Source organism: Cervus elaphus, chromosome 21 (genome assembly GCF_910594005.1).
Source record: "Cervus elaphus chromosome 21, mCerEla1.1, whole genome shotgun sequence".
In the NCBI taxonomy this organism is placed as follows: domain Eukaryota; kingdom Metazoa; phylum Chordata; class Mammalia; order Artiodactyla; family Cervidae; genus Cervus; species Cervus elaphus.
This window is the reverse complement of record NC_057835.1, coordinates 23,471,793-23,495,584: the sequence shown is the minus strand read 5'-3', so window position 1 is coordinate 23,495,584 and position 23,792 is coordinate 23,471,793. Positions and strand designations below refer to the sequence as shown.

The 23,792-nt window shown below is 42.7% G+C and overlaps 1 protein-coding gene across 1 annotated transcript; it reads right to left on the bottom strand.

The window, feature by feature from the left end:
• Window positions 1–3,039: 3,039 nt before the first annotated feature.
• On the bottom strand, window positions 3,040–21,721 carry UBE2V2 (ubiquitin conjugating enzyme E2 V2). The gene is made up of 4 exons (XM_043879839.1): window positions 21,398–21,721; window positions 8,508–8,656; window positions 5,133–5,258; window positions 3,040–3,921 (listed from the first exon to the last, which is right to left on the bottom strand). Exons 1-4 carry the CDS (start codon window positions 21,612–21,614, stop codon window positions 3,775–3,777), a joined length of 639 nt encoding a protein of 212 aa, XP_043735774.1. The 5' UTR covers window positions 21,615–21,721; the 3' UTR covers window positions 3,040–3,774.
• Between the last annotated feature and the right edge of the window lie 2,071 nt (window positions 21,722–23,792).

Genomic DNA, 23,792 nt, shown 5'->3' with positions numbered 1-23,792 from the left:
TTTTAATGCAGGTGTCATGTCAAAACCTCACTTTACTTGGTTAATCTTCAGATGACTTGGTAAAGTTATCTACTGTTAAGTGCCTGTTTTAAAAAAAAAAACAAAAACTATTATATTAGATACAGGAAAACTATCCACTCAGTAGTTAGCAGTGTTTCCCCATAACTTCTGAACAATATTTAATTACTCAAGTGCAGTGAACAAGCAATGCAAAGTTTCACTCTCAATGTATTCAACAGTCAGCTTCTTTACTGCCCACAGGTTTCTGACTTCTGCTGGCTTCTCATTATCAATAATTAGCCCTCCATTGAAGGTGGAATATTAACTTCACTTTAATATATTGGCTGCCAAAACCTCAGATGTCAGCAGCTGTTCTTATGGAACAAAGACACGATGAAGGGATTCACAGTAAGTCTGCATCCAGAGCAGAGGAGTCACTGCCCAGTCTTGACACGCTATCTGGTCAGTCACCACTGGAGGGAGGACAATTCCTGGACTCTAAGAAGTGAAATCCATCTGGCTTTAATCACCGACTTGATAAATGAACTTGAAGATAAAATCTTGTACGGATCTTCAGACTGCATGTGGAAATGAGATGGAGCAGACCTTTAGGGAATCTTTAGTGAGACTGTCCTATTAAAGATGTAAACTCCATGGGCAATCTCTTCAAATCCAGTGATTTTTTGTTTTTTTTTTAAATGACATACTCACTCCATGAGTTCCTCAAACTCCCTTACTTCACAGGATGAAGGTTTTGACTTGTCATTTACTTTCTGTCATCAAATACCTTCAATACCTTTCTCTTCAGAAAATACTTGTGGTGTACCTTTTCTTTTCCGTACTCTACTATACTTATACAATAACCAACATTTTCAGTATGACTTATAATAACATTTCCATCTATGGTTTAGTAACTTCAGAGGCATATTAATTTAGCATAAAAGACATTCTATCTCCATATACTTCCTGCTTTTCGATAAAAACAGTACTGGGAAGGAATTAACTGCTAATGCTCCTATCAATCCTGTAACACACTGCATCCACTGCTTTTCATAATGTTTCTATTTTTATATACAAAATATATACACTTCCCAAAAATCTCAGGAGCGGGACTCTTTTTGTGAATATAACCAAAGGCCAACCAAGTTGTTATTGGAAAATCATATTTGTACTTCACACTTTTCTGATAGAAAAGTGAAATCAGTACCTTTTAGATCCTTCCCAGCAATTAATTATACAATAATGCTATACATATGTGTCTAAAAAATATAAAAGGAAATCGGGGGGGGCGGGAATCCCTTAAGTAACTCGCCAATCCTGTAACTCATGACACCAGACGGTATCACACATACTTCTGACATGAGAGCATGGCCGTGTGCCCATCAGAAAGAACACAACTTTGACCAAAGCCAACAATTCACAAGGCTCCTTCCAAAGCCGCCCGCGCCACCACGCACCACATCTAGATTGGAAAATACATTGATATTTTCCAATTGTGTCCTCTAAATTTTCAAAACAATTGAATTTAATGTGTATTTATCAATAACAATATATACTTAGTGGAAAGTATTTAAGTCAATGAATCGGTATTAAGTAATCCAAACTACAAACTATATGCAAGTCAAACCAATTCTCCACACAATTACTCAAATTTGAAGTGATAAATTCCTTTAAAGAGATATTTAAAATAACTTTTTCTATTTTATACCCAAAAGATCAAACACCACTGACTACCTGTAACAAAAGTTCCAAAATCCTGAAAAGTCGCACATAAACCTGCAACAAATGTCTTTAAAGTACTAGAAAAAATATTTTTAAAATAAGGGATTCTGAAAATTAGTAATTAAAACCATTCAAGAATAACACTGACCTAACAGGACAAACACTTTACTTTTGCAATTTTTATTAACATATGATCATCCCCGAGGGTCTTACCTGCTAGCCTTTCAAGGCAATGCACACCTGGGGGGGGGGGGGCGCGGGGGGGGGGGCGGGGAGGCCTTCACAATACTGGATGTGGGAAAATGAGAAGACAAGAGGTCAAGGTGCCCAGGTGCTCAGCTCACTAATGTGGAAACCACAAACAGCATTCAGGTGGTTATTGGCGCCCACGTAGGATAGGACACACTCTCCCTACAAAAGGGGTCACTACACACCAATCCAGACCTTCAGGAACCACCACTCTCACATAGGATATCAGTGGGATTCCACTTAATCTCAACCACTAAAAATTTTTTAAGAATGTACGCCAAGGTTACAGTCCATTTCAAACCTATTTTTAACAAAGTACACATGCACTAGTATGTATGTATACATTCTCTTATGTGTCACTTTAAACATCTTTGATATTTAAAGTCATACTGAGATTAGTAAATTTAGATACAGTGCTACTGACTTTAATGTATTCTGGCCAAGAAAAGGTAGCTCGGAGTTTTACCTCTGAACGCACTTGATAAAAACATGTCGGGGTTGTTTGAGAAATGAGTTCTTATTACACGACCACCTGTCTATTTTCTTCAGAAAACAGAACTCGTAAGAAGGAAGGATTTTCAACAAAGTAGTACACCCAAGTGCCATGAGATAAAAAACAGCGACCCAAAGCCTCAAGTCACTGTGGTCAAAGCAGAGCACAAGTGAACTTTCAATTCAGAATTATAAAGATGCCAGAGTTAAGAGTAAGTGGACAAAATTAATCCCAGTCAGTACTAAGAGCACTGGGGGCAGATACTATGAAGAAAACTAGAATGTATATTTGGATGATCTGTAATCTAAATTTTATAAAAACTGCTAGAACATCTCTTTTAATAATATTTCTAGTGAAATCAAGTTGAAAACATAACACCTGGGATTATTCCTCCTAACAAGAAATTAAAGCCTATTAGGAAATCTGAAATACTCTACAAATTCCAATTTGCAAGAAGTATACCATATGGGATAAATAATGAGAGGTGTGTATAGATGAACAGCTACAAGAATTCCAATTTTTGCAATCTCAGCAAGTTACTGTACACACACATCAATATAACAGAAATGGCACCGTTTCTGAAGACACATTCCACATTTTATTTACAATTTAAGACTAATTTTAATCTCCAAATCACATATCCATACACCTAATTCCTTTTTGATTTCATTTAAACGTAAATGCATGGTCTGTCCAACAAAGACTGTAAACAAATATTTACCACATCTGTTACATGGAACACACAGGAACAGCTTGTAACAGAAATTCATCCACCTCCCCCACAACATTTTTTATTATAAATACAGGTATCAAAACAATCCTGAACATATTTTTGATACTACTAGTAGTCAGCACCCATACCGCTTCAAAAATGAACACACTTTGTGACAATATTCATTGTACCTGCTACTTTAGACAATTTCAACTGAAGCTCTTTCTCTAAGCAAGATGATGGAGCACGCCACTCGAGTTTCCTTCTTGGCTTTCTCGTCAGAAACACACCTGCCTGCACAGCCAGCCGACACTTCTTGCCGTGCTCTCACCTGCAAACCTGAGTTCCAGTGAGGACTCCAGGTGCGTGCTTAAGTGGTGGTGCCTTAACAAGAAAAGACTGCTGAATTTTCCTCCTGTTACCTGAAAACATAATGGGTGTACATATATTAAATATATTCTTACAAATGTCCAGGTCATGTTTACCAGCTGGAATTATCTTACTTTAATGTGTGGGTATTTTGCATTGTGATATTTAATCAAGACATTAACATGAGTAGAAGGTTGCTGATTTAAGACAAGTTTGAGATCCACTAAAATTAATTGTTGTATGTTTGTCCTTCTGGTGGCTGTGGAAGCTTCATATTTTCTTTGGACATCATTAGACGTCTTAGCTCTTGAAGTACAACTTTAATGCTATATGAATTTTGCCATTTTGCTAACACTGGTATGCTTCGTGCATCCACCTGAAAGGAGGGGAAAAAGTACAATTAACTACGAAGTGTAAAGTACTTGGGCACCAATTTACTAGATGTGCTTTAATAAGAAGGGCTTTAAAAATCCCTTCGGTGCCCAACAGTCAGGCACTATTTTCACAAAAGCAAACATTATAAAACCACAGGTCCGCACAGTACTTAGGGCCACAATCCAAGGCCTGGGCAGTCACTCACACCAGGGGATCAGCAGACAGCGGTAACCCTGACTTCTGCTTTCAGATCCCACTCCAGCGTGCTCTCTGCACTGTGCTGAACTCGTCTTCCACTGGGGGAGACGGACAGGCTGGGGCTACAGCCCTTCAAAACCTCAGCCACAGGTACCTGCCGTCACCTGGCCTATCTGGCAGCTCCCTGGAAACTCACCCACTGAGGACCATCTATTCCCTGACCACCTCCTCTCCACCCTGGTACCTGTCAAAAATAACCAGTGTCCAATGTGTAACACCAGAGACACAGGCTACTATGTAGAAAATACACAGGCACCACCGATGTATTGTATAGCACAGGGAAAGATAACCATAATTTTGCGGTAACTTTAAATGGAGTATAATTTATAAAACTACTGAATCACTATATTGTACATTTGAAACAAATATAATATTGTAAATCAACTATACTTCAATAAAAAATACAATTTTTTTTTTAAATTAAAGAAAAAACTGTTTTAATAGTTCTACTGCCTGAAGCGGCAGCAAGAAGGCAAGCAGGAAGGGGACCAAAGACCCCACAGGAAATGCTGGGAGAGGAGATGTCCAGTGAGTCTACAAAGTCCCACACACACCTGAGAGTCCAGGAGACACACACGTGTGCAAGGCTGCACACAGGCTTCAGAGCCTGAGAAAGCCATAAACGCTCACCTATGGGTGACCCTGATCAACACACAGACATTTTGATTATGCACCATAACCAAGTAGAATTTATCCAGGAAGTGCAAGGTTGGCTCAACAAACAAAAATCAATATAACACACCATATTAGCAGAACAAAAGCAAAACCCATGACTATCTCCACAGACACAAAACAGCTTCTGACAAAATCCAACAATCTTTCATAATAAAAATACTCAACTAACTAGGGTTATCAACCCAATAAACAGCTTCCACTTGCTTTTCTGCTGTTTTAATGTTCTCCTGACTATAAACTTATAGGTTGTGTAAAAATAAAATAACTACTTTAACTTACCATTCCACTGGAATTATTTATTCCATTCATATTAATTTTGGTTACAAATCTAACTGATGGAGGAGCTTCTGGGTATTTAGGTCCACATTCTACTTTCAGGCTATATATTCTGTTTTCATAATTTGTCTGGAAGGCAGAAATAATAACAACAATATTCAAGTGCTAATAAACTGGAAAAGCACAAGATAAATGTACTTAATATTGCCATGTGTGTGATCAAGAATTTATTTTTCAACAAATTTATTTGATCTATATGGCTAACAAAAATGCAGTTAGTGTACAATTAAAACAAGAAAAACATAAATGCAAGTGACAAATTTAATACCTGTTGATTCTTGTATAAATCTGGAAAAAAAGAAGCTGACCATCTATGGATCTGTCACCCCAATGGATCCACGGCTTTCTCTCTCACAGAAAGAGATCCCCCGAGTGGGGGTGGATCTCAGGTGTTAATAACCATGGTTTAAAATGTATACAACAATCTTGTACATGTATTAATAAATGTTTCAGTATTTTTAAAAACTAAACAGCTATATAAAACTCATCTAAGTTTAACAGCAAGCGTATAATAACAGTATGCCCAGGATCCAGAGAGGCTTAAAAAGAACTAAAAAGGTCAAGGAGACACCTGTCTGTTGCTCTCCACTACATGCATACCAGCCTCTCTAGAACTTGCAGTAAAAGTATAATAATTAGATAACCAACAAGGACCCCACTGTACAGCACAGGGAACTATACTCAGTATTTTGTGATAATCTTTAAGGGAAAATAATCTGAAATAAAAATAGACACATAGGTACATAAAACTGAATCACTCTGCCGTACACCTGAAACTAAGACAACATTGTAAATCAACTACAAGAAAAAGAAAACCAAAAAAGGCCCCTGAAAAATCTTACTCTTAAAAATACTCAAAGTACATGGAAACAATCAGAATTCTCATACTTTGCTAGGAATAGGGAATGGTATAACTATTGTGGAAAAAATATGGCATTTTTTCCTACGCATTTCACTACACATTCAACTCCCCTCCCCTAACTCCCCTACTATACAGCAACTCCATCCCTAGGCATTTCTGATCCAAGAGAAATGGAAACAAACCTACGTTCACAAGATGACCTGTAATCACAGCAGCTTTATTTGCAGTAACCAGAGAAAACCACGATCTGGGAAGTGACAAACGCTGTGGCATATCCCCACCACAATAAAAAGAAACAAACCAGCACGCGGCGCGTGGATGAAACAGCGTGGGTGAGCCTGAGGAGCTGCGCCCAGTCAGAAGGAGCAGGCCTCTGGGTACACACACCACATAGTTCCACTCACACCAAGTTCTACGGCGCAGGAAGCAGTGACTGGGTCAGGTCCGGGGTCGAGGGGGCTGAAGCCTGGCTGGAGGACAGGATCCACTCAGGCTGCGCCCTCCTGCACCACAAGAAGGGGAAGGGGCTCCAAGCGGACCACCACAGAAAGCAGCAGGAGGCACACCTGTCTCTGGAACGCTGCCAGCTGCCTACCCCCATGTTACCCGACAACAGCCAGGCCCCCAGTGGGCACAGCCAGACACAGAGGCGTCCCATGGTGCAGTGACACCAGGGAACAGCTAGTGCGCGGGTCCTGCGGATGGCCCGAACTGGGAGAGGGATCTGCAAACTAGGTTATGGGGCTGAGGGTCTTTACACAAACTCCAACACTCTTCAAGTTCCCTCAGAGGAACAAATGGGAGAAAAACCACAACTAAGTAATTTCAGGACTTCCTGGTGGCTCAGTGGTAAACAATCTCCCTGCCAATGCAGAAGACGTGGGTTCGAGCCCTAATCCGGGAAGATCCCACATGCCACAGAGCAATTAAGTCCTCGTGCCGCAACTCTGGAGCCTACGTGCTGCAACCATGGAGCCCCAGAGCCGTGCTCCCCAACAAGAGAAGTTACCGCAAGGAGAAGCCCGAGCACCACAGCGAGAAAGTAGCCGCCACTCTCCACAGCGAGAAAAGCCGAGGCAGCTGTGAAGATCCAGCCCAGCCAAAAACAAATAATTAAACAAGAAAAAAATCTAGGTAATTCTGAAAGCATACTCCACTCAGTTCAGACTGTCCAATCTTTAAGTTATTCATTAGTAAGAATGCTCAAAAGTTATAAGCACTTACTTTTACCAAACAGACCATGGTGATACTGTTCACAAGTAGTGAAAAATCAAGGTTTTCATTACAAATACTGAGTTATAAAACAACAAGAATTTTAAACACCAGCATTTTATTTCCTTCCTTACATGTCTAATGGAAAAATCAGAGCAGTGGAGGAAGAGGGAACTTGTTAGTTTAGGAGAGTGCACAAATTCTACAAAGGAATACCAGAAAATGGTAAACAAACATTTGTCTGAAGTTATCAATGCTAATTACCTGACCATTTTTGTTTTATAAAAATCAAAAAATCTAAATTCTACCTAACAGCAAAACAGTTGAAATAGTCCCATTACAGGTAGCAAACAGTACACAAAACCAAAGACTAAAAAGAAACTTCAAATTTGTGTTCTTTCTAACAAAGCCAAAGGTCATAGAAAATGTATTTAAAAGACTTGCTGCAGGGCATTCAGCAAATGGGGCCTTTGAGTGAGGAATGCAAGGTACAAAAAAATTTCCCAGTCTAAAAAAAATTTTGAGTTAAAATAAAAAGTCATGAACTTGAGAAAGACCTAAAAATAAAACAATAGGTCTGTGGCCAACAACACTAGGAAACATGCAAGAATCAGCCTTTCCAGCATATTTTACAGGTGAAGACGTCGAAGCCAGAACACTTCCAAGGCCAATCAACTGTCACTGGCCAATAGCAATGTGCACTCAACACAAACCAGTTTAGGAACCCTGTTGATACACACGGCTGGTTAGCAGCATGTTACATCACAGCACACTGCTGGCTCTTCCCAACAGTGCCTCCCTCCACTCCGTGCCTCACCTTTTCTCCTCTCTATCTGGAATGCTCTCCATCCCCACCATCACCTTCTGAAATCCTACCAGCCAGTCCTTTAGGCACTCCAAAGGCAACTTCCTCCACTGTCCAGCCTTCCTCAATTATTCAGCTAGAAGAGACATATTCTACAGCCCCACAGTGAGCTCGCTCTGCCACATTCAGTTTGTCGTCTGCATTCACGCCTTCTCCCCTACTGAACTGCAAACACTTTGAGAGCAATGATCAAACCAGTCTTCCCCCCAACTCCTCCAGAAAATCCAGCATCAACAAATGTACAAGAAATAAGTAAAAAGTGAGGAACTGTTTCAGTTAAAATTACCTTAACTATTTACTTTAGTATTAATAACATAAAATAAAATGCATACTCTAAAGTTACAATAAATATCCATAGGAAATAAACGTATGCACTGACCCGTGGTGGCCCAATGATCATGCCTGTCCACCTTGTGAGTGTCATGTCTTCGTCATCTTCCAGGCCCCAGCTGACCGTACCATCGCCCACTCCTTTCTGTCCTTCTTCAAGTTCTTCCAACAAACGAAAATTACGAGGAACTTTAACACCTATACAAAAGGAAGCCAATGTAAGTAGCTCATAATTATAAGGGCTACACACAATCAAATTCAGCTTTTCCCAAATTAACTGTTAAAAATTATTTACCAAAAAGATAAAATTCTCTTTAAAAAGTGTTCTGTCCCAGGAAATGCTGAATCTAATAATAATAACTCTTCAAAATGAAAAAGCTAAAGACAGCCTGGTTCCAAACATAAGAGCAGCACAGAACATGTATATAAACACCTAACCAATCAGTTTTACAGTGACATAAATCAATCATAAGGGAATCATAACAAGTGATTGTTTTTCCATAATTGAGATTTCTGCCAAGAACAATTCATCAGGTAAACAGGCATGACCAGAAAGTCCACAAAAGTGTCACTGCATTAGCACATACTCTCTAGTGATCTGTAAAAAAGAGAATTACATTCCATTTGTAAAAATGCACTAAGAGGCACTACTTTCTAGAATGCTGACCCCACCCTTGGTCCTCACCCAATCTGCTGGCTGCCTAATAACCATGATGTCCTGCCTCCCCTGTGAGCAGATCCGAGGCTGGAGAGCCAGCCTCCTGGTGGGTAATTTCCTATGACACGTCTGTCCCATCCTGGCCCAACCCAGCAACACTTCCACAGCCCTTCTCACACCTCCAATTCTGAACCCTTCAGACCTCATCACTCTATTTCTCAAATCTTCCCCTCTGCCTAGAATCCCAGCCTTTCACAGTCCCCACCCCCTCATTTCCACTGAACCTAGTTTTGCCACCATCACCATCCTGACCTCCAACCCCTGGAGCCAGCAGGGCTGGTGATACAGCATGTGACTTTATCACAGCCTCTCTCAGGATCACTGGCCTGGCCTCTCCAGAGGATGGACCCTGCGGTCTCGCGAGCTCTCAACAGCATCCAGCCTGAAACACTCCCCAGCCCCACTGCACAAGTCCTGAGAACAACCAAGACCCCTCCGCTGGCTCTGGAGCACTGCCTCCCTCCCTCCTTTCCCACTCTCAAAAGAAAGCACACACACAATTATGAAGCAGGAAAAAACAGTGACATCTCTTTAAAGGTGACTGTCAGTCTGCATAACTTATCTCTCCTGCTGAAACCAAAACATCTCTTTCAGGGCTTCCCTGGTGGCTCAGTGGTGAAGAATTCACCTGCCAATGCAAGAGACATGGGTTTGATCCCCGGTCCAGGAGGACCCCACATGCTGCAGAGCAACTAAAACATCTTTTTCAGTTACTAATTCATAGTAGTCCTTCTAGACAAATAATGAAAAGCCAGTAAGTACTGTAACTTAGAAACAGTAGCCACTTTATATACTGTGCTTCAGAAAAAGTGCTTTAAAATTTTGGGCCACAGAAACATGAATATGTCATAAACCACAAAACAAGAGTAAGCATTATTACAACTATAATAACTATTAATAACCATTTGTTTAGTGTACACTCTGCACTAAATAAATTACCCCATTTGACCCTAAAAGCACCCATATTACAGCTGTGGAAACTACAGTCTGAAGGAGTTACGGGACCTACTCAAGGTCACACAGTTTTAAGTGGCAGCCGCTGTTGCTGTTGTACTAAGTCATGTCAGACCCAGCATTAAAGCCCAGTTTCCAAACCAAAGCCCCTCTTAAGCGTTAAGTTCTCCAGGCAGCACCATGGGCACAGACCAGGCCTCCGCCCGCCCCCAGCCAGTCCCAGTGCTGCTGCCTCTCTGGCAGGGCCCCCGCAGTTTCCTCATCTACAGAAGGGAGACCACCATGGTTTCTACTTCACAGAGACAGAGTCACCGTAAGGTGATCCATCTCAAACAGGATAAATGATGACTCTCATCATTTTAGTGTTCACATTAAGAAAAATTACAAGAAGCTTCCATTCACCTTGACCTACGTTTTGTTGAGAATTCAAGCTCTCTGCAGTCCTGAAGACTGACCCAGAAGGGGTCCCTGAGCTGAGAGTTTCTATGCACATACACTGTGCACGTACCCTGGAACAACAGCCACTGTCAGAATCTCCACCATCTTGTTGCTCCTGAGCTGCTTTTTAAAAGAATATTAAAGGAGCCTGATCACCCTCACCATCTATGAAATCATTCCCCAAGAAAAATTCTAAATTTGTGTGTAATTTCCTTTCCTCCTTTTCAAAAACAATTCAGTCAGGAGAGCTTTATAAGCATCCAGAACTACAAAGTAAAAAATATAAAAATAATGTTTCTTTTTATGTAAGTGCTGTAAAAGCAATAAACCTAGTGACTGCTAAACTTCTCACGATTTCTCAAAGCAGCATTCTGGGAAAAGAGTTCTAAGATTACCGGCAATGTTAACATTTAAAGGGTTACAGCAGCTAAGGTTGTTCTGTTTTTTTTTGAAGTATAAGATTCAAACAAATATCAGAAAGCTCTATTTTCAAACTGAGGCCTGGAGTACTGTGGCTTCATTTGACCCCACCAATGTCTGCAAAGAGAACACACCACGAGGTGGCGCTGTGGGGCTATGAATGCTGCAGCGTGCGCATAAGCTGCCCTTGATCGCTGGCCATCTCTGAGCCTTTTCCTGTTAGTTCCACTTGCCTTTATTCTGTGTGTCTATGCGTGCGTGGTGGTGTTACTTTTGTTATTTAACAATTTAACTAAGCCCTTAGTCTGAGGTTTTCATTAAAGGAAAAAACAAAAAGGCCCATATACATGATATGAGTTCCAAAGGCCAACCTCTTAGTTAGCCACGACTCTCACTGCCTGGGAAAACAAGAATTAAACCCTAAAGACCATCTGCCAGACGGAAAAATGTTAAGTCTGGCAACACCTGGTTTGACAAAGATATGGAGATGAAGGCTCTTCCACTGCTGAAGCTGGAATAAACTGGCACAACTACTTCGGGAGGAAACTGGCAACATTTACAGAGATGCTGGCCCCGGGCCACAGAAAGGCAGGAACACTCACGTACTGTGATTTCTAACCGTGACAATTTAGAAACAACCCAGACATAACATGGTATAACCCTTGACACAATGCTACTGCAATTAAAATGAAAGAATCAGAGCTACAAGCATCAATTAATGCTAAAATTTTAAAACACATTGTTTAATGAGTGCACAATTTCAGTTTTATGGCTGCACAACAAAGTGAGTATGTAATATTGCTGAACGGTACAGAGGCAGTTAAGACAGTACACTGTATAGTAAACACACTTTACCATAATCGCAAAGAGAAATAAACAAAAAAGCTATCCATCAACAGACCTTTATACTGTTCTGAGTACGTACATATCTAGCAAGAGTACAAAAATACTTGTGGAACAGACTCCAAAATCAGAATACTGATCACCTCTGGGCAAAGAAGAAGTGGCCTAGTACTTGGAAGGGTGCAGGTAACGTCTTGTTTCTTCAAAAAACAAAAACAACCTGAAGCAAGAAAAATTTATTACCATTTGGGAGAGCTGGGGGTGGGTACACATGTATTCATGCATTTTCTTGTGTTTTAAATCTGTTGTCTAAACAGAAAAGGAGAAACAGTATCCAAAAAGGAGAGAGGGAACTGCAGGAAATGTTTGGGGACAGCAGTTGAGGATAAATGAGCAAAGAGGGACAGGTGTGCTTGCAAATTCAGACTTAACCTGTGGTGACAAGGACCCAGGGAGGGGCTGAAGCCCAGACTTTAAGGACAGGGAGGAGAGGGGGTTGGGGGGACAGTATCAGCTGTGATGAAAGAGGAATCAGGGAAAAAACACCACATGCGTCCACTAAGGAAAATGTGGTACATTTTATTGTAATTCTGTGATTTTGTAATCTGACAACCAAAACTAAACATCAAGTACCAGCTAAGGACTGCGCTAGGCCAGTGGGATCTCACACTGACGGCCCTGCCCTCATGGCGCGCACAGCGTGTGAGGGCAGCAGGACACGGAAAACAAGGCGTGGGAGAGGCACCGAGACAACCAAGGCCAAAGGGAAGGTTCCGGAAAGCGGTGGTTCTGCTCTACCACAAAAGCAGACAGCTGCATACTGCGATGTCAAGTACGGAGCTAAAACTCACGGGCGACGACGTTCAACCTTCTGCCAACTCCACCCCAGCTCAATGACCAACATATGTAAGCCTCCTTCAGGAGGGAGTCCACTGGATTGCGCAGAAAGGAGAATTCCTGTCCCCGGTCTCTGCCCCCCACCTCCATCCTAGGGTTCAGAATCCCTGCAGAACCACGGTATTCCCAAAGCTCCTCCCAGCTTTAGGACCCTTGAATTCCATTTGGAGGAGTTTCAGAACAAGAGAAATGACCCAAAGAAGTTAAAAAAAAAAAAGCAAAGGGGGAAAAGTAATAAATATAAGGTGCAAAAATTTTAAAAAGTGAAAGTCGCTCAGTTGTGTCCAACTCTTTGCGACCCCATGGACTATACAGTTCATGGAATTCTCCAGGCCAGAATACTGGAGTGGGTAGCCTTTCCCTTCTCCAGGGGATCTTCCCAACACAGGGACTGAACAAACCCAGGCCTCTCACACTGCAAACAGATTTTTTTTACCAGCTGAGCCATAAGGGAAGCCCAAGAATACTGGAATGGGTAGTCTATCCCTTCTCCAGTGGATCATCCCGACCCAGGAAGTGAACCGGGGTCTCCTGCATTGCAGGCGGATTCCTCACCAACTGAGCTATCAGGGAAAAATTTAAAGCTGATTTTTAAACAACTAAAACCCTATATCAATAACCAGTCTCACTTAAGTAGTACATGGATAATATACTTCACAGATGTGAAACATAAATAATTGAACAAGAAAAATATGCAGATAAAAAAATATTATTAAACTCCCATGAAAAAATAAAATTAACACCATCGTAAACACAATGACAGCAAAACAGCAGAAAAACTCTATTTATCCACCTCAACACATCACTAAAAACTGAATACACCTTGCTGAAGAGGTAAACTGACAAAACATCACAAGAATTTTTAAATATTCACATACACTGACTTAAAATCCCACTGAGTGAAATTCACCCCCAAGAACAAAGCACAAGGAGGCAGACAGCCTCCAGAGCACAGAGTCAGCTGTGAGCAGCGCTTCTCCGGGCTCCAGGCTGTGCCCCTTCCGGCCTCCCCTGAATCCGGGCTGGTTTTGCCACTTGTTCTGGTAGAATGTGACACTGGTATGGGACTGGGACCTGCCTTGTTAGAGCCCCGACACCTTCTGTTTGGTCTCTTGGAAGCCAACTACCATCTAAGTTCTGACTCCCAGACACTACTGGAACGAAAGTAAGTCCAAACAAGACGCCTAGACTGACCACACAGACAAGAAACAAGGCCCTGGGCAAAAGGCTGAGCCCGTCGTCAGGTGAAGGGAGACAACCAGGCCCAGTCAGTCAACCCCCAAATCATAAGAATAAATCCCTGTCTGAAGCCATATATGCATTTAAGATATTAAAATTTGTCTTAGACTTGATGAACTATAGTAAATAAAAATAAACCTGAAAAAATTTCAACTCAACGGTGTACCTGGGAAGCATCAGAATTTACCTTCAAACACCAGGAAGACAGACCTCTGCATTACAGGGTTTGTGAAGTACCTAAACCAAGGTATGGAGGCTGCACTACATACAGCAGAGGGTAAATCACGCTACTAGTACTCTAAGTTATAGCCAAAATCACTCTGCCCCCAGCCACTCCCCGAATTCTGGAACTCTTTGTAATCCCACTTGCGATATACTAACTCAGGGAAGGAAGAAAACAAGCAGCTTCGTGTGTTTATTTAATGAATGCATCCGAACACAAAATATCCTTAGTACTGTTTCACTTCAGAAAAGTAAGCTCTAAACAAAATTTATGAGTAAAACATTATAATACACCAAGGGGGAAAGCTATTTGAGCCATTTGTCTTCTCATCATTAAATAAATCACTTACATAGAAACTGGACCGTAAGAGATTCCGAGAGTACCAGCGGCACTCAATAACCCCAGGGTGCGTTTCCGGCAGATGCTTACTGCCAACCTCTCTGTCCACACTTGAGGGCCTGTCCTGTAAGAAGTGTTGCTGATGGAGGACACAGACTCCCTTGCCTGGCATCCTGGCAGAGAAGGCAAGTGAGGACAACCACGGAAGCAGACGCATTCAAATGCAGTAGCTGTCCCAAAAGATTTGCTCGAACACACTGCTGGTATCTCCATGGGACAGACAAGCCAGTGAGAACAGAATGACTCAATGTTCTCCAGGAGAGCTGCCAGCACTGTTTACTTCAGCGCTAAGGAGGAATGCCTCCCTCAGAAGAAACAGGGTGGAGGGCGGTCGGGCCGCCTCTGGTCCCTCGCTAGCAGGGACTTCTAAGTGGAGCGAGAGCTGGCACACTCTCCCCTGACAGAGACCACTTCCAGGAGCACAAATGCTCGCCTGGGACTCCCGGGAGCTGCAGCTAGAAACAAAGGCAAGATCCTGCCAAGCCACTGCTGGTAGGTAAACACTTCAGAAAATTAAAAACTTTTCAATAATTTAAGTACATCCTCTCAGGAAACCACCACTTATATCAATACTGGTTAGTCAACCATAACTGATAATTGAGGGAGCAGGTGATACTACCATGAAAAACAAACAGGAAACCAAGCTATGCATTATTGGTCCTTTTCAACAGCATTCCAGTCACTAGGCTGAAAAAATCTTTGCATGATTATATACTCACAAAGGATAAACTGCTTGGAGCATGCCTGTTACCTGGCTATACTTCTCTGTTACTGTAACCTTAAACCTCACACCTGGCAGGGCAGGGTTTAGACTTCTGCCCTCTGTCAGATGGTAATCATGTACAGTAATCACAACCAGACCATCACTGAGAACTCACATATATCAACATGATGTTTTTAAAACAAAGAGTCAGACAATGAAGCACATATCAAAAGCCAGACTTCCCATCTTAATAAAGTAGAAAAAAATAAATTGGACTTTATCAAAATGTACACCTCTGGGGTTTCAAAGGACGCAATCAAGAAGGTAAAAGAAAATACAAACACATATCTAAAAAACCTGTATCCAGAATATATAAAGAAATTCTTACTACTCAACAATAAAAAGACAATTACAATTTTTTAAACATGGGTAAACCAGAAATGAGCCAACACTTACATGAGCAATTAATCTACAACGGAGATAAGAATATACAAAGGAGCAAAGACAGTGACTTCAATAAATGGTGCTGGAGAACTGGACAGCAATATGGCCATGAATCATACTAGACTCTTCCCTTATACCATCTACAGAAATACACTCAACACTGATCAAAGACTTAAACCTAAGACCTGATGCCTTAAAACTCCTAGAAGACACAGGCAGCACGCTCTCTGACATCAGTCTTAGCAATAATTTTCTGGATCTGTCTCCTCAGGCAAGGGGGGAAAAAAGCAAAAATAAACAAAATGAGACTACATCAACCAAGTTTCTGCACAGCAAAGGAAATTATCAATTGAACAAAAAGGAAGCCTATGGAATGGAAGAAGACATTTGCAAACGCTGGATCTGACAAGCAGTTAATACCCAAAATACACAAAGAACTCATACAGTGCAACATTAAAAACAAACAAAAAAATCCAATTTAAAAAAGTGGGGAGAGGATTTGAATAGGACACTTTCCCAAAGATGACACACAGATGGCCAACAAGCACATGAAAAGATGATGCTCAACGTCACTAGTCATCTGGGAAATGCAAATAAAAACCAAAATGCGATACCACCTCACACCTGTCAGAATGGCTGTCATCACAAGTGGAGAAAAGGGAACCTGTGTGCACTGCTCATAGGAATGTAAATTGGTTCTGCCACCATGTAAAACAGTATAGAGCTTCCTCAAAAAATTAAATATAGAACTACCATACAATTTAGCAATTCTACTCCTCAGTATTTAAGGAAAGAGAACAAAAACACTATTTTAAAAAGATACACATACCCTTATGTTCATTGCAGCATGATGTACAATAGCCAAGATATGGAAGCAACCTAAGTTCCCATCAATACAGGAATGACTGAAGAAAATGTGGCAGGCATGCACACACACTGCAACACTACTCAGCCATAAAAAAGAATGAAATCTTGCCATTGCAACATGGATGGACCTAGACAGTATTATGCTATGTGAAATAAGTTTCTCCAAGCGAGGCTTCAACAGTATAGTTAGAACCAAACATGGAACAACACACTGGTTCCAAATTGGGAAAGGAGTATGCTAAGGCTGTATGTTGTCACTCTGCTTATTTAACTTAAATGCAGAGTACACAATGTGAAACGCTGGGCTGGATGAAGCACAAGCTGGCATCAAGATTGCCAGGAGAAATATCAATAACCTCAGATATGCAGATGATACCACCCTTATGGCAGAAAGCAAAGAAGAACTAAAGAACCTTTTGATGAAAGTGAAAGAGGAGAATGAAAAGTTGGCTTAAAATTCAACATTCAGAAAACGAAGGTCATGGCATCTGGTCCCATCACTTCATGGCAAATAGATGGGGAACTAGTGGGAAACAGTGACAGACTTTATTTTCTTGGGCTCCAAAATAACTGCAGATGGTGACTGCAGCCATGAAATTAAAAGACACTTGCTTTTTGGAAGAAAAGCTATGACCAGTCTAGACAGCATATTAAAAAGCAGAGACATTACCTGGCCGACAAAGGTCTGCCTAGTCAAAGCTATGGCTTTTCCAGCAGTCATGTATGGATGTGAGAGGTAGACTATAAAGAAAGCTGAGCACCAAAGAATTGATGCTTTTGAACTGTGGTGTTGGGGAAAACTCTTCAGAGTCCCTTGGACTGTAAGGAGATCAAACCAGTCAATCCTAAAGGAAATCAGTCCTGAATATTCATTAGAAGGACTGATGCTGAAGCTGAAGCTCCAATCTTTGGCCACCTGATGCAAAGAACTAACTCACGGGAAAAGACCCTGATGCTAGGAAAGACTGAAGGCGGGAGGAGAAGGGGACAACAGAGGATGAGATGGTTGGATGGCATCAGCAACTCAACGGACATGAGTTTGAGCAAACTCCAAGAGCTGGTGATGGATAGGGAAGTCTGGTGTGCTGCAGTCCATGGGGTCGCAAAGAGTCAAACTGTTATGCCCGATGTCCGAATCCCCGAGCGGGAAGAGAGAAGGTCTCCAAGACACCTAATCTAAGCTGCCTGCCATGGCGTTACTTCTGCTTGCCTCACAAAACATGACTGACCAACTGAACTGACTGAAGTGAAATAAGTCACACAGAAAAAGACAGATGCTGTATGATTTCATTTATATGCAGCAACCAAAAGTTTACAGAATACAGTGTGATACAGAAGCAGCAACAAAGAAGCTGAAATCAAGAAACTAGTCTGGAATCAAAACCGAGTTAAATAATCTTGGGAAACTCATTTTATATCTATATATTCACTGCTCATCTATAAAATGAACTTGGCTACAGCCTAGATGATTCATAATGTACTTTCTATGAGAACTACTATTCCAATGTATGTAAACACCTATACAAAGCCCTAAGAATTTCTCCCCTTCTGTAGTTTGAAATTTTGCTGAGTTACAACTTAAACTGAAAATAACGTCCACCTTAACACAAGTCAGCGGAGACCTTGTAAACAAGAACACGCTCCCAAATCCAGTCTTGCAGTGCCATCTTACAGTATCTCAAAGATCTTATAAGAATATTGGCCCTTTTCAAACAGTCAACTACTTTTAAAACAAACTTTTAGATGCTGGGTTTCATTCCATTTATTCTATCAATTTTGAAGCTTTGTGTCAAAAAGTTCCCCAAATACTTGCTAAGTGGATGTCTCCACATATGGGCAATCTCTGCTCTTCATGGTTTCCATATGTGTGACTTTCCTTTACCATGATTTAAACGCCAATCTCCAACAAGAGGGTTCAGACTCCATCTCCAGGGCGCACACACTAGGAATAAGGGCACAGAGTACACCTGGCCGCTGTCCTGTCCACAAGACAACAAGAGAGCTCGGACTCCAGTCTCCAGGGCACACACACCACGGTAAGGTAGAGCACACACGGCTGCCACTCTTCCGTCCACAAGCCACTATGTGAGTAACAGCCGAGCAATCCCGACCGGCAGCCACACGTCACCTCTCTCAGTCTGCAGGTGATGGTGCACCACACAGCTGACTCAATTCACAGACAACAAAGCAGGTAGCAGAGTTGCCTCCTTGTGATTAAATTTTTGAATCACACGTACTAAATATACTGACAAATTTCTATTCTATAGAGTCATGTTTCTTAAGTTGTGCCCTATGAAATTATCTTGATTCCCAGAGGTGACTGTCTCTTGGGAAAGGGAAATCTAGCCAGTGGAGTCTCCACCACAGTCCTACTTCCATCCATGAGAAGCACTTGACAGTCTGAGACAAGGAACCTGCAGAGAGAAGAGAAGTATGAAAGCCACTCTCAAGTCTCAAAGGAAGTAAGATTCCTCATTTCAGGATTATTCCAAATTCACAATTCCAGACTGAGTAAGACACCTGAATTCTGACCTGGCCTCTATTGCTAACCAATTATGTAAAAGCTTATACCTCCTTAGGCCTCAGTCTTCTCAACAAAAGAACCAAGTGGTATGGCAAAGTATTTTACAGCTTAGAGGTCTCAGTCTAATTAGTGCTAAGTCACTTCAGTCATGTCTGACTCTGTGTGATCCTATGAATTGTAGCCTATCAGGCTCCTCTGTCCATGGAATTCTCCAGGCAAGAATACTAGAGTGGGTTGCCATGCCTTCCTCCAGGGATTCTTCCAGACCCAGGGATCAAACCTGAGTCTCTTATGTCTCCTGCATTGGCAGGCAGGCTCTCTACCACTAGCACCCCCTGGGAAGCCCCAAGTCTAATTAAAATTCTTCCCAATTTTTCTTTAGTTACAGCAAATGTAAAAGCTATGACTTAAATAATGCATGTTAAAATAAAATGCTTTAAATAAGATTTTTAAAAAATCTGTTGGGTGTTTTCTTTTTGGCCTGTTATTTTTACATTAATTTGGCTTAAAAAACATGTACAGCACATCCATCTAGCTCATCTATTTTAAATTTCAAGCTTTATCATATTTACTTCACAAACAGGTACTGTTTCCCTCCCTTGCTACCAAGAAGCAAGCAATACAAAAGTATAACTAAGCGAAAATGTAATTTAAAAATAGCTATTTACAAAACATAGTCTAAAACTGCTTCTGCACTCCTCTCTCCCCATGCTGGATGATACTGTCAATGTTACAAAACACAGAAGAGAAATAAATCTGATATTGGCCAAGGCAATTTCCAGCAACAGTGTCAAAACAAGTTTCAGGGGTTTAAGAAAAAAAATCAATTAACTGTCTAAAAGTTATCCTTCCTAGTTATGCTAAGATTTCAAAACTCATAAACATAAAATCAGTGTAAATGTAACAACTGAAATGCTGAAATATAAACTAGAAAACTCAAGCTTCAGATGTACAACAAAATATGCTAATAATCTCTCAGTAACTTCTTTATAATTCATATTCAACTTCCAAAAATGACTTAAATGTTGTTACCAAGAAGTATCTGCCATTAATATAACCTAATCACTGGTTTTTTCAAAATATTTCCACACTCTTTCATATGTACAATGGTAGACGGGAGAAAAACTGTTTAAAAAGTGAAATCTACAAAATGAAAACTATCAAGTTAAAATACACCATTTTATTACCAATTTTTCAAGAACCTAAAGATAGGATGCACAAGTCTTAAAAAAGACATGGCCCGATTCATGAACACACTCAATTTCAAATAGCAAGGACAACAGCAGAGTCTCAACACTAAAACGTCACTTTTTAATCACCTATGCTTTACCTCTTAGCTCTGACCCTAAGCGTGAAATCGTTCCGCAATGCTAAAATCGTTAAACAGCTTATCCTGACACCTACACGGAACAGAGACACAAAAGACGCAATTTTCCATTAAAACGTAGCTAGAAACGTACTACCTTGAAAGTACCAATCGCAACATACAGTAAAATATTCCACTTAAACGAAAATTCGTGCAATGATGGCAAGAAATACAAAACTACACTGTTCTCTAGTCTGGTTTCAGTAACGATCAGAAAAACGAAAGACCACACGTACTAACGTTTTAGGTAATACAGTTTTCAATGTTTTTAACATTTCTAAATAGTCAAATTTCTAAAACCTCAGTGTTAACATCTAATTTCAAAATCTGTGCTTACAAGAAACCAAAATTGTATTCAATAGGAGAGAGGAGTTGAAAAGCTAATCTAAGAAGTCGCTTTTTCTTCAATGAGCGTTCACCTTGCTCGTTGCTTTTACTTAGTCTGCACCGCAGTTTTCCACTCACAGGAAAGACAGACAACACGCATTCAGTCAGGTAAGAATGGGCCCTCCGCCCACGTCAGGACGAGCCGTAGGATCCGACTGGCTCCATCCACGACCCCCACACGAGCCATCGCGCGCGGAGGTGGACAGCGGGCCGACCCAGACTCCTCTCCTCGCTCCCGCATCACCAGCGGAACCCCGCCAGCCGGACCCTGCACCGCCTGCCGGACCCCCGGCGAGCCCGGCCCAGCCCAGCCCCCCGGCGCGCAGCCGACGCGGGGCACGACCGCCGCCCCGACGGTCGCCAGGACCCTCCCTGCTCCGCCTGCGCTCCGCAGGAAGTCTGGCGTTCGAGGGGCCGTACTGTGGCTTCCCTCACACCGCCAGGCCGGCCGCCAGCTGCAAGATGAGGCGCCGCGCGGGTCGGGGTGGAAAAGCAAGTAGCCCGGCAAGGAACCGACCTGTGGAGACCGCCATCTTCTCCTGCAGCCCGACGCACCGCTCAGACGCACGCGACGTCCGCGCCACTTCCGGGAGCGCCACCGCCCGCCCCGCGGCTTCCGGCCCCAGGCTCCCTCTCCGCGGCTTCCGCTGCGTCACCGCGGACCCGTCCCGGGGCTTCCGGCTTCCTGAGACGCAGCCGCTAACTCTGACGGAAAGGTTGAAGGCTATGATCATGGAACAGACTTGAGTCAGTCACCGTGAAAGAGCAAGAGCGTGAGGCGAAGATGCTCTGTGAGGGGCTCGTCCTCTTGGAGCTGCCGCCGGCGCTAACGTCACAGGCGTGTGTCGGAGCAGGTGCGCGAGCGCCGTGCGCTAGCGCCGCCCAGAGGGCTGTCCTCTGTCGGGGAGAGGGTGGTGTCTGTGTTGAGGTACACGAAGTGTTTGTGGAAATGAAGCCCTGACAGGGGCGTTGACGGTTCTGCCGAAAATGATTCAAGGAGTGACAATGTTTAAAGAGACCTTAGAATTAAACCGCCGTATTCATATTTTTAGATCGGAATGGTGGCGAAACATGATTAAAGTTTCTCTGTGGCTCTAGAAAGTTCTTTCCGTTTCTGAGTGATTAGGGAGCATGACTGCGTCTGGAGGGCCGAGGTGCCCACGGGGCTTGGGCGGCCGCCGGCACGGGGCGGTTCCCGGCGGTGACAGCCAGGACGACCCCCGAGGATACGACTTCCCCGGGGCGCGCCGACCTCTCCCCGCCCGGCGCGTCCCCGCGGCCCGAACTCCCGCCGGAGTGGGACTCGTTCTGCGCAGGGCGGTGGTCCCTGCTGGGTGGACCTCTTCTTTCCATCCTGCGTACTCATTTACCCATGCCTTAGCACGTCCGAGGCTTGGGGAGAAGACAGGCCCTAGTCTTAGTTCTGAACGTGAAGTGTCAGCTGCTGCTTCTTCCGAGTTGGTCCCAGCTACCTCCCTAATGTGAAGTGACACTGCTGGGCTCTCTGTTACTATTATTTTCACTCTGGTGGAAAACTCTACCGTGTCTCTCTGCTTGGCTTTCCTGTCTTGTTCTTTGTAATCCTCTCACCTTGTGTGTGGGCTGGATTTACTGACCAGCTTCCTTGAATAAAATAACAAGGTGGGGAGGTTGGGTGACGGAGGTAATCACTGCTGAGATTTTGTTTTAGAAGACTAGATCGCCGGGAATTCCCCGCAGTCCAGTGGTTAGTACTCAGCTCTTTAACTGCCAGGGGCCCTGGGTTGGAACCTTGGTTGGGGAACTGAGAGAATTAAGATCCCACAGCCCTGGTCTGGGCCAAAAAAAACTAGATTGCATGCGTTGCTGTCCCTTGCTCCAGTCCTCCCTTTGAGGGAGGCCAGCTCTCAGTTATGGCAGCTGCCTTATAGGGAAGCCCGCATGGCAAGGAATTGAGATCAATCTCTGGTCTATAAACTTGAGGATGTGAGGCGCTCAGTTCAACAGCTGGAGAGGCTGAATCTTGTCAACAAACATGGCGGTGAGCTTTAAAGTAGATCTCCCCAGTCAGGTCTTAGATGACTCTTCAGCCTGCCCCAACATCTTAATGGCTACTCTGCTAGCGACCTTTAGGCAGAGGAACCCAGCTGGTCACCCCATTCCTGACCCTTAAAAATTGAGATAACAAATGTTTGGTGTTTTGAGCCAGGATATTTTGGGATAATATGTTATGCAGCAATAAGAAACTGCTGCTGCAGCTAAGTCGCTTCAGTCGTGTCCAACTCTGTGCGACCCCATAGACAGCAGCCCACCAGTCTCCCCTGTCCCTGGGATTCTCCAGGCAAGAACACTGAAGTGGGTTGCCATTTCCTTCTCCAATGCACGAAAGTGAAAAGTGAAAGTGAAGTCGCTTAGTCATGTCCGACCCTTAAGGACCCCATGGACTGCAGCCTACCAGGCTCCTCCCTCCATGGGATTGTCCAGGCAAGAGTACTGGAGTGGGCTGCCATTGCCTTCTCCAATAGGAAACTAATACACTCTTAATAGTAGCCAAGATATGGAAGCAACCTAACTGTCCATCAACTGATGAATGGATAAAAATGCAGAATGTGTGTGCAATGCAATATTACTCACCCTTTAAAAAGAAAGATGACAGGACTTTCCTGGTGGTCCAGTGGTTAAGAATCCACCTTCTAATTCAGGAGATGCAGTTCGATCTCTGATCAGGGAACTAAGATCTTACATGTCGAGGGGCAACTAAGCCTGTGTGCTGCAAGAACTGAGCCCATGTGCTCTAGAGCCCCTGTGCCACAACTAAGACCTGACACAGCCAAATAAATAATTTTTTTAATGAAATTTTATCACTGTCAAGAACATGGATGAACCTGGAAGGTATTACACTAAGTGAAGTGAGACAAAAACAAATACTCAAA

What these genes read in the sequence shown, in the direction of transcription:
- UBE2V2 (XM_043879839.1), bottom strand. Translation starts at nt 21,614, where the DNA reads ATGATCATAGCCTTCAACCTTTCCGTCAGAGTTAGCGGCTGCGTCTCA. An exon ending in GAAGATGGCGGTCTCCACAG is followed by an intron (nt 8,657 to 21,397) that starts GTCGGTTCCTTG and finishes CCTTTTGTATAG; the next exon opens with GTGTTAAAGTTCCTCGTAAT. An exon ending in TAAATAATTCCAGTGGAATG is followed by an intron (nt 3,922 to 5,132) that starts GTAAGTTAAAGT and finishes CCCTCCTTTCAG; the next exon opens with GTGGATGCACGAAGCATACC.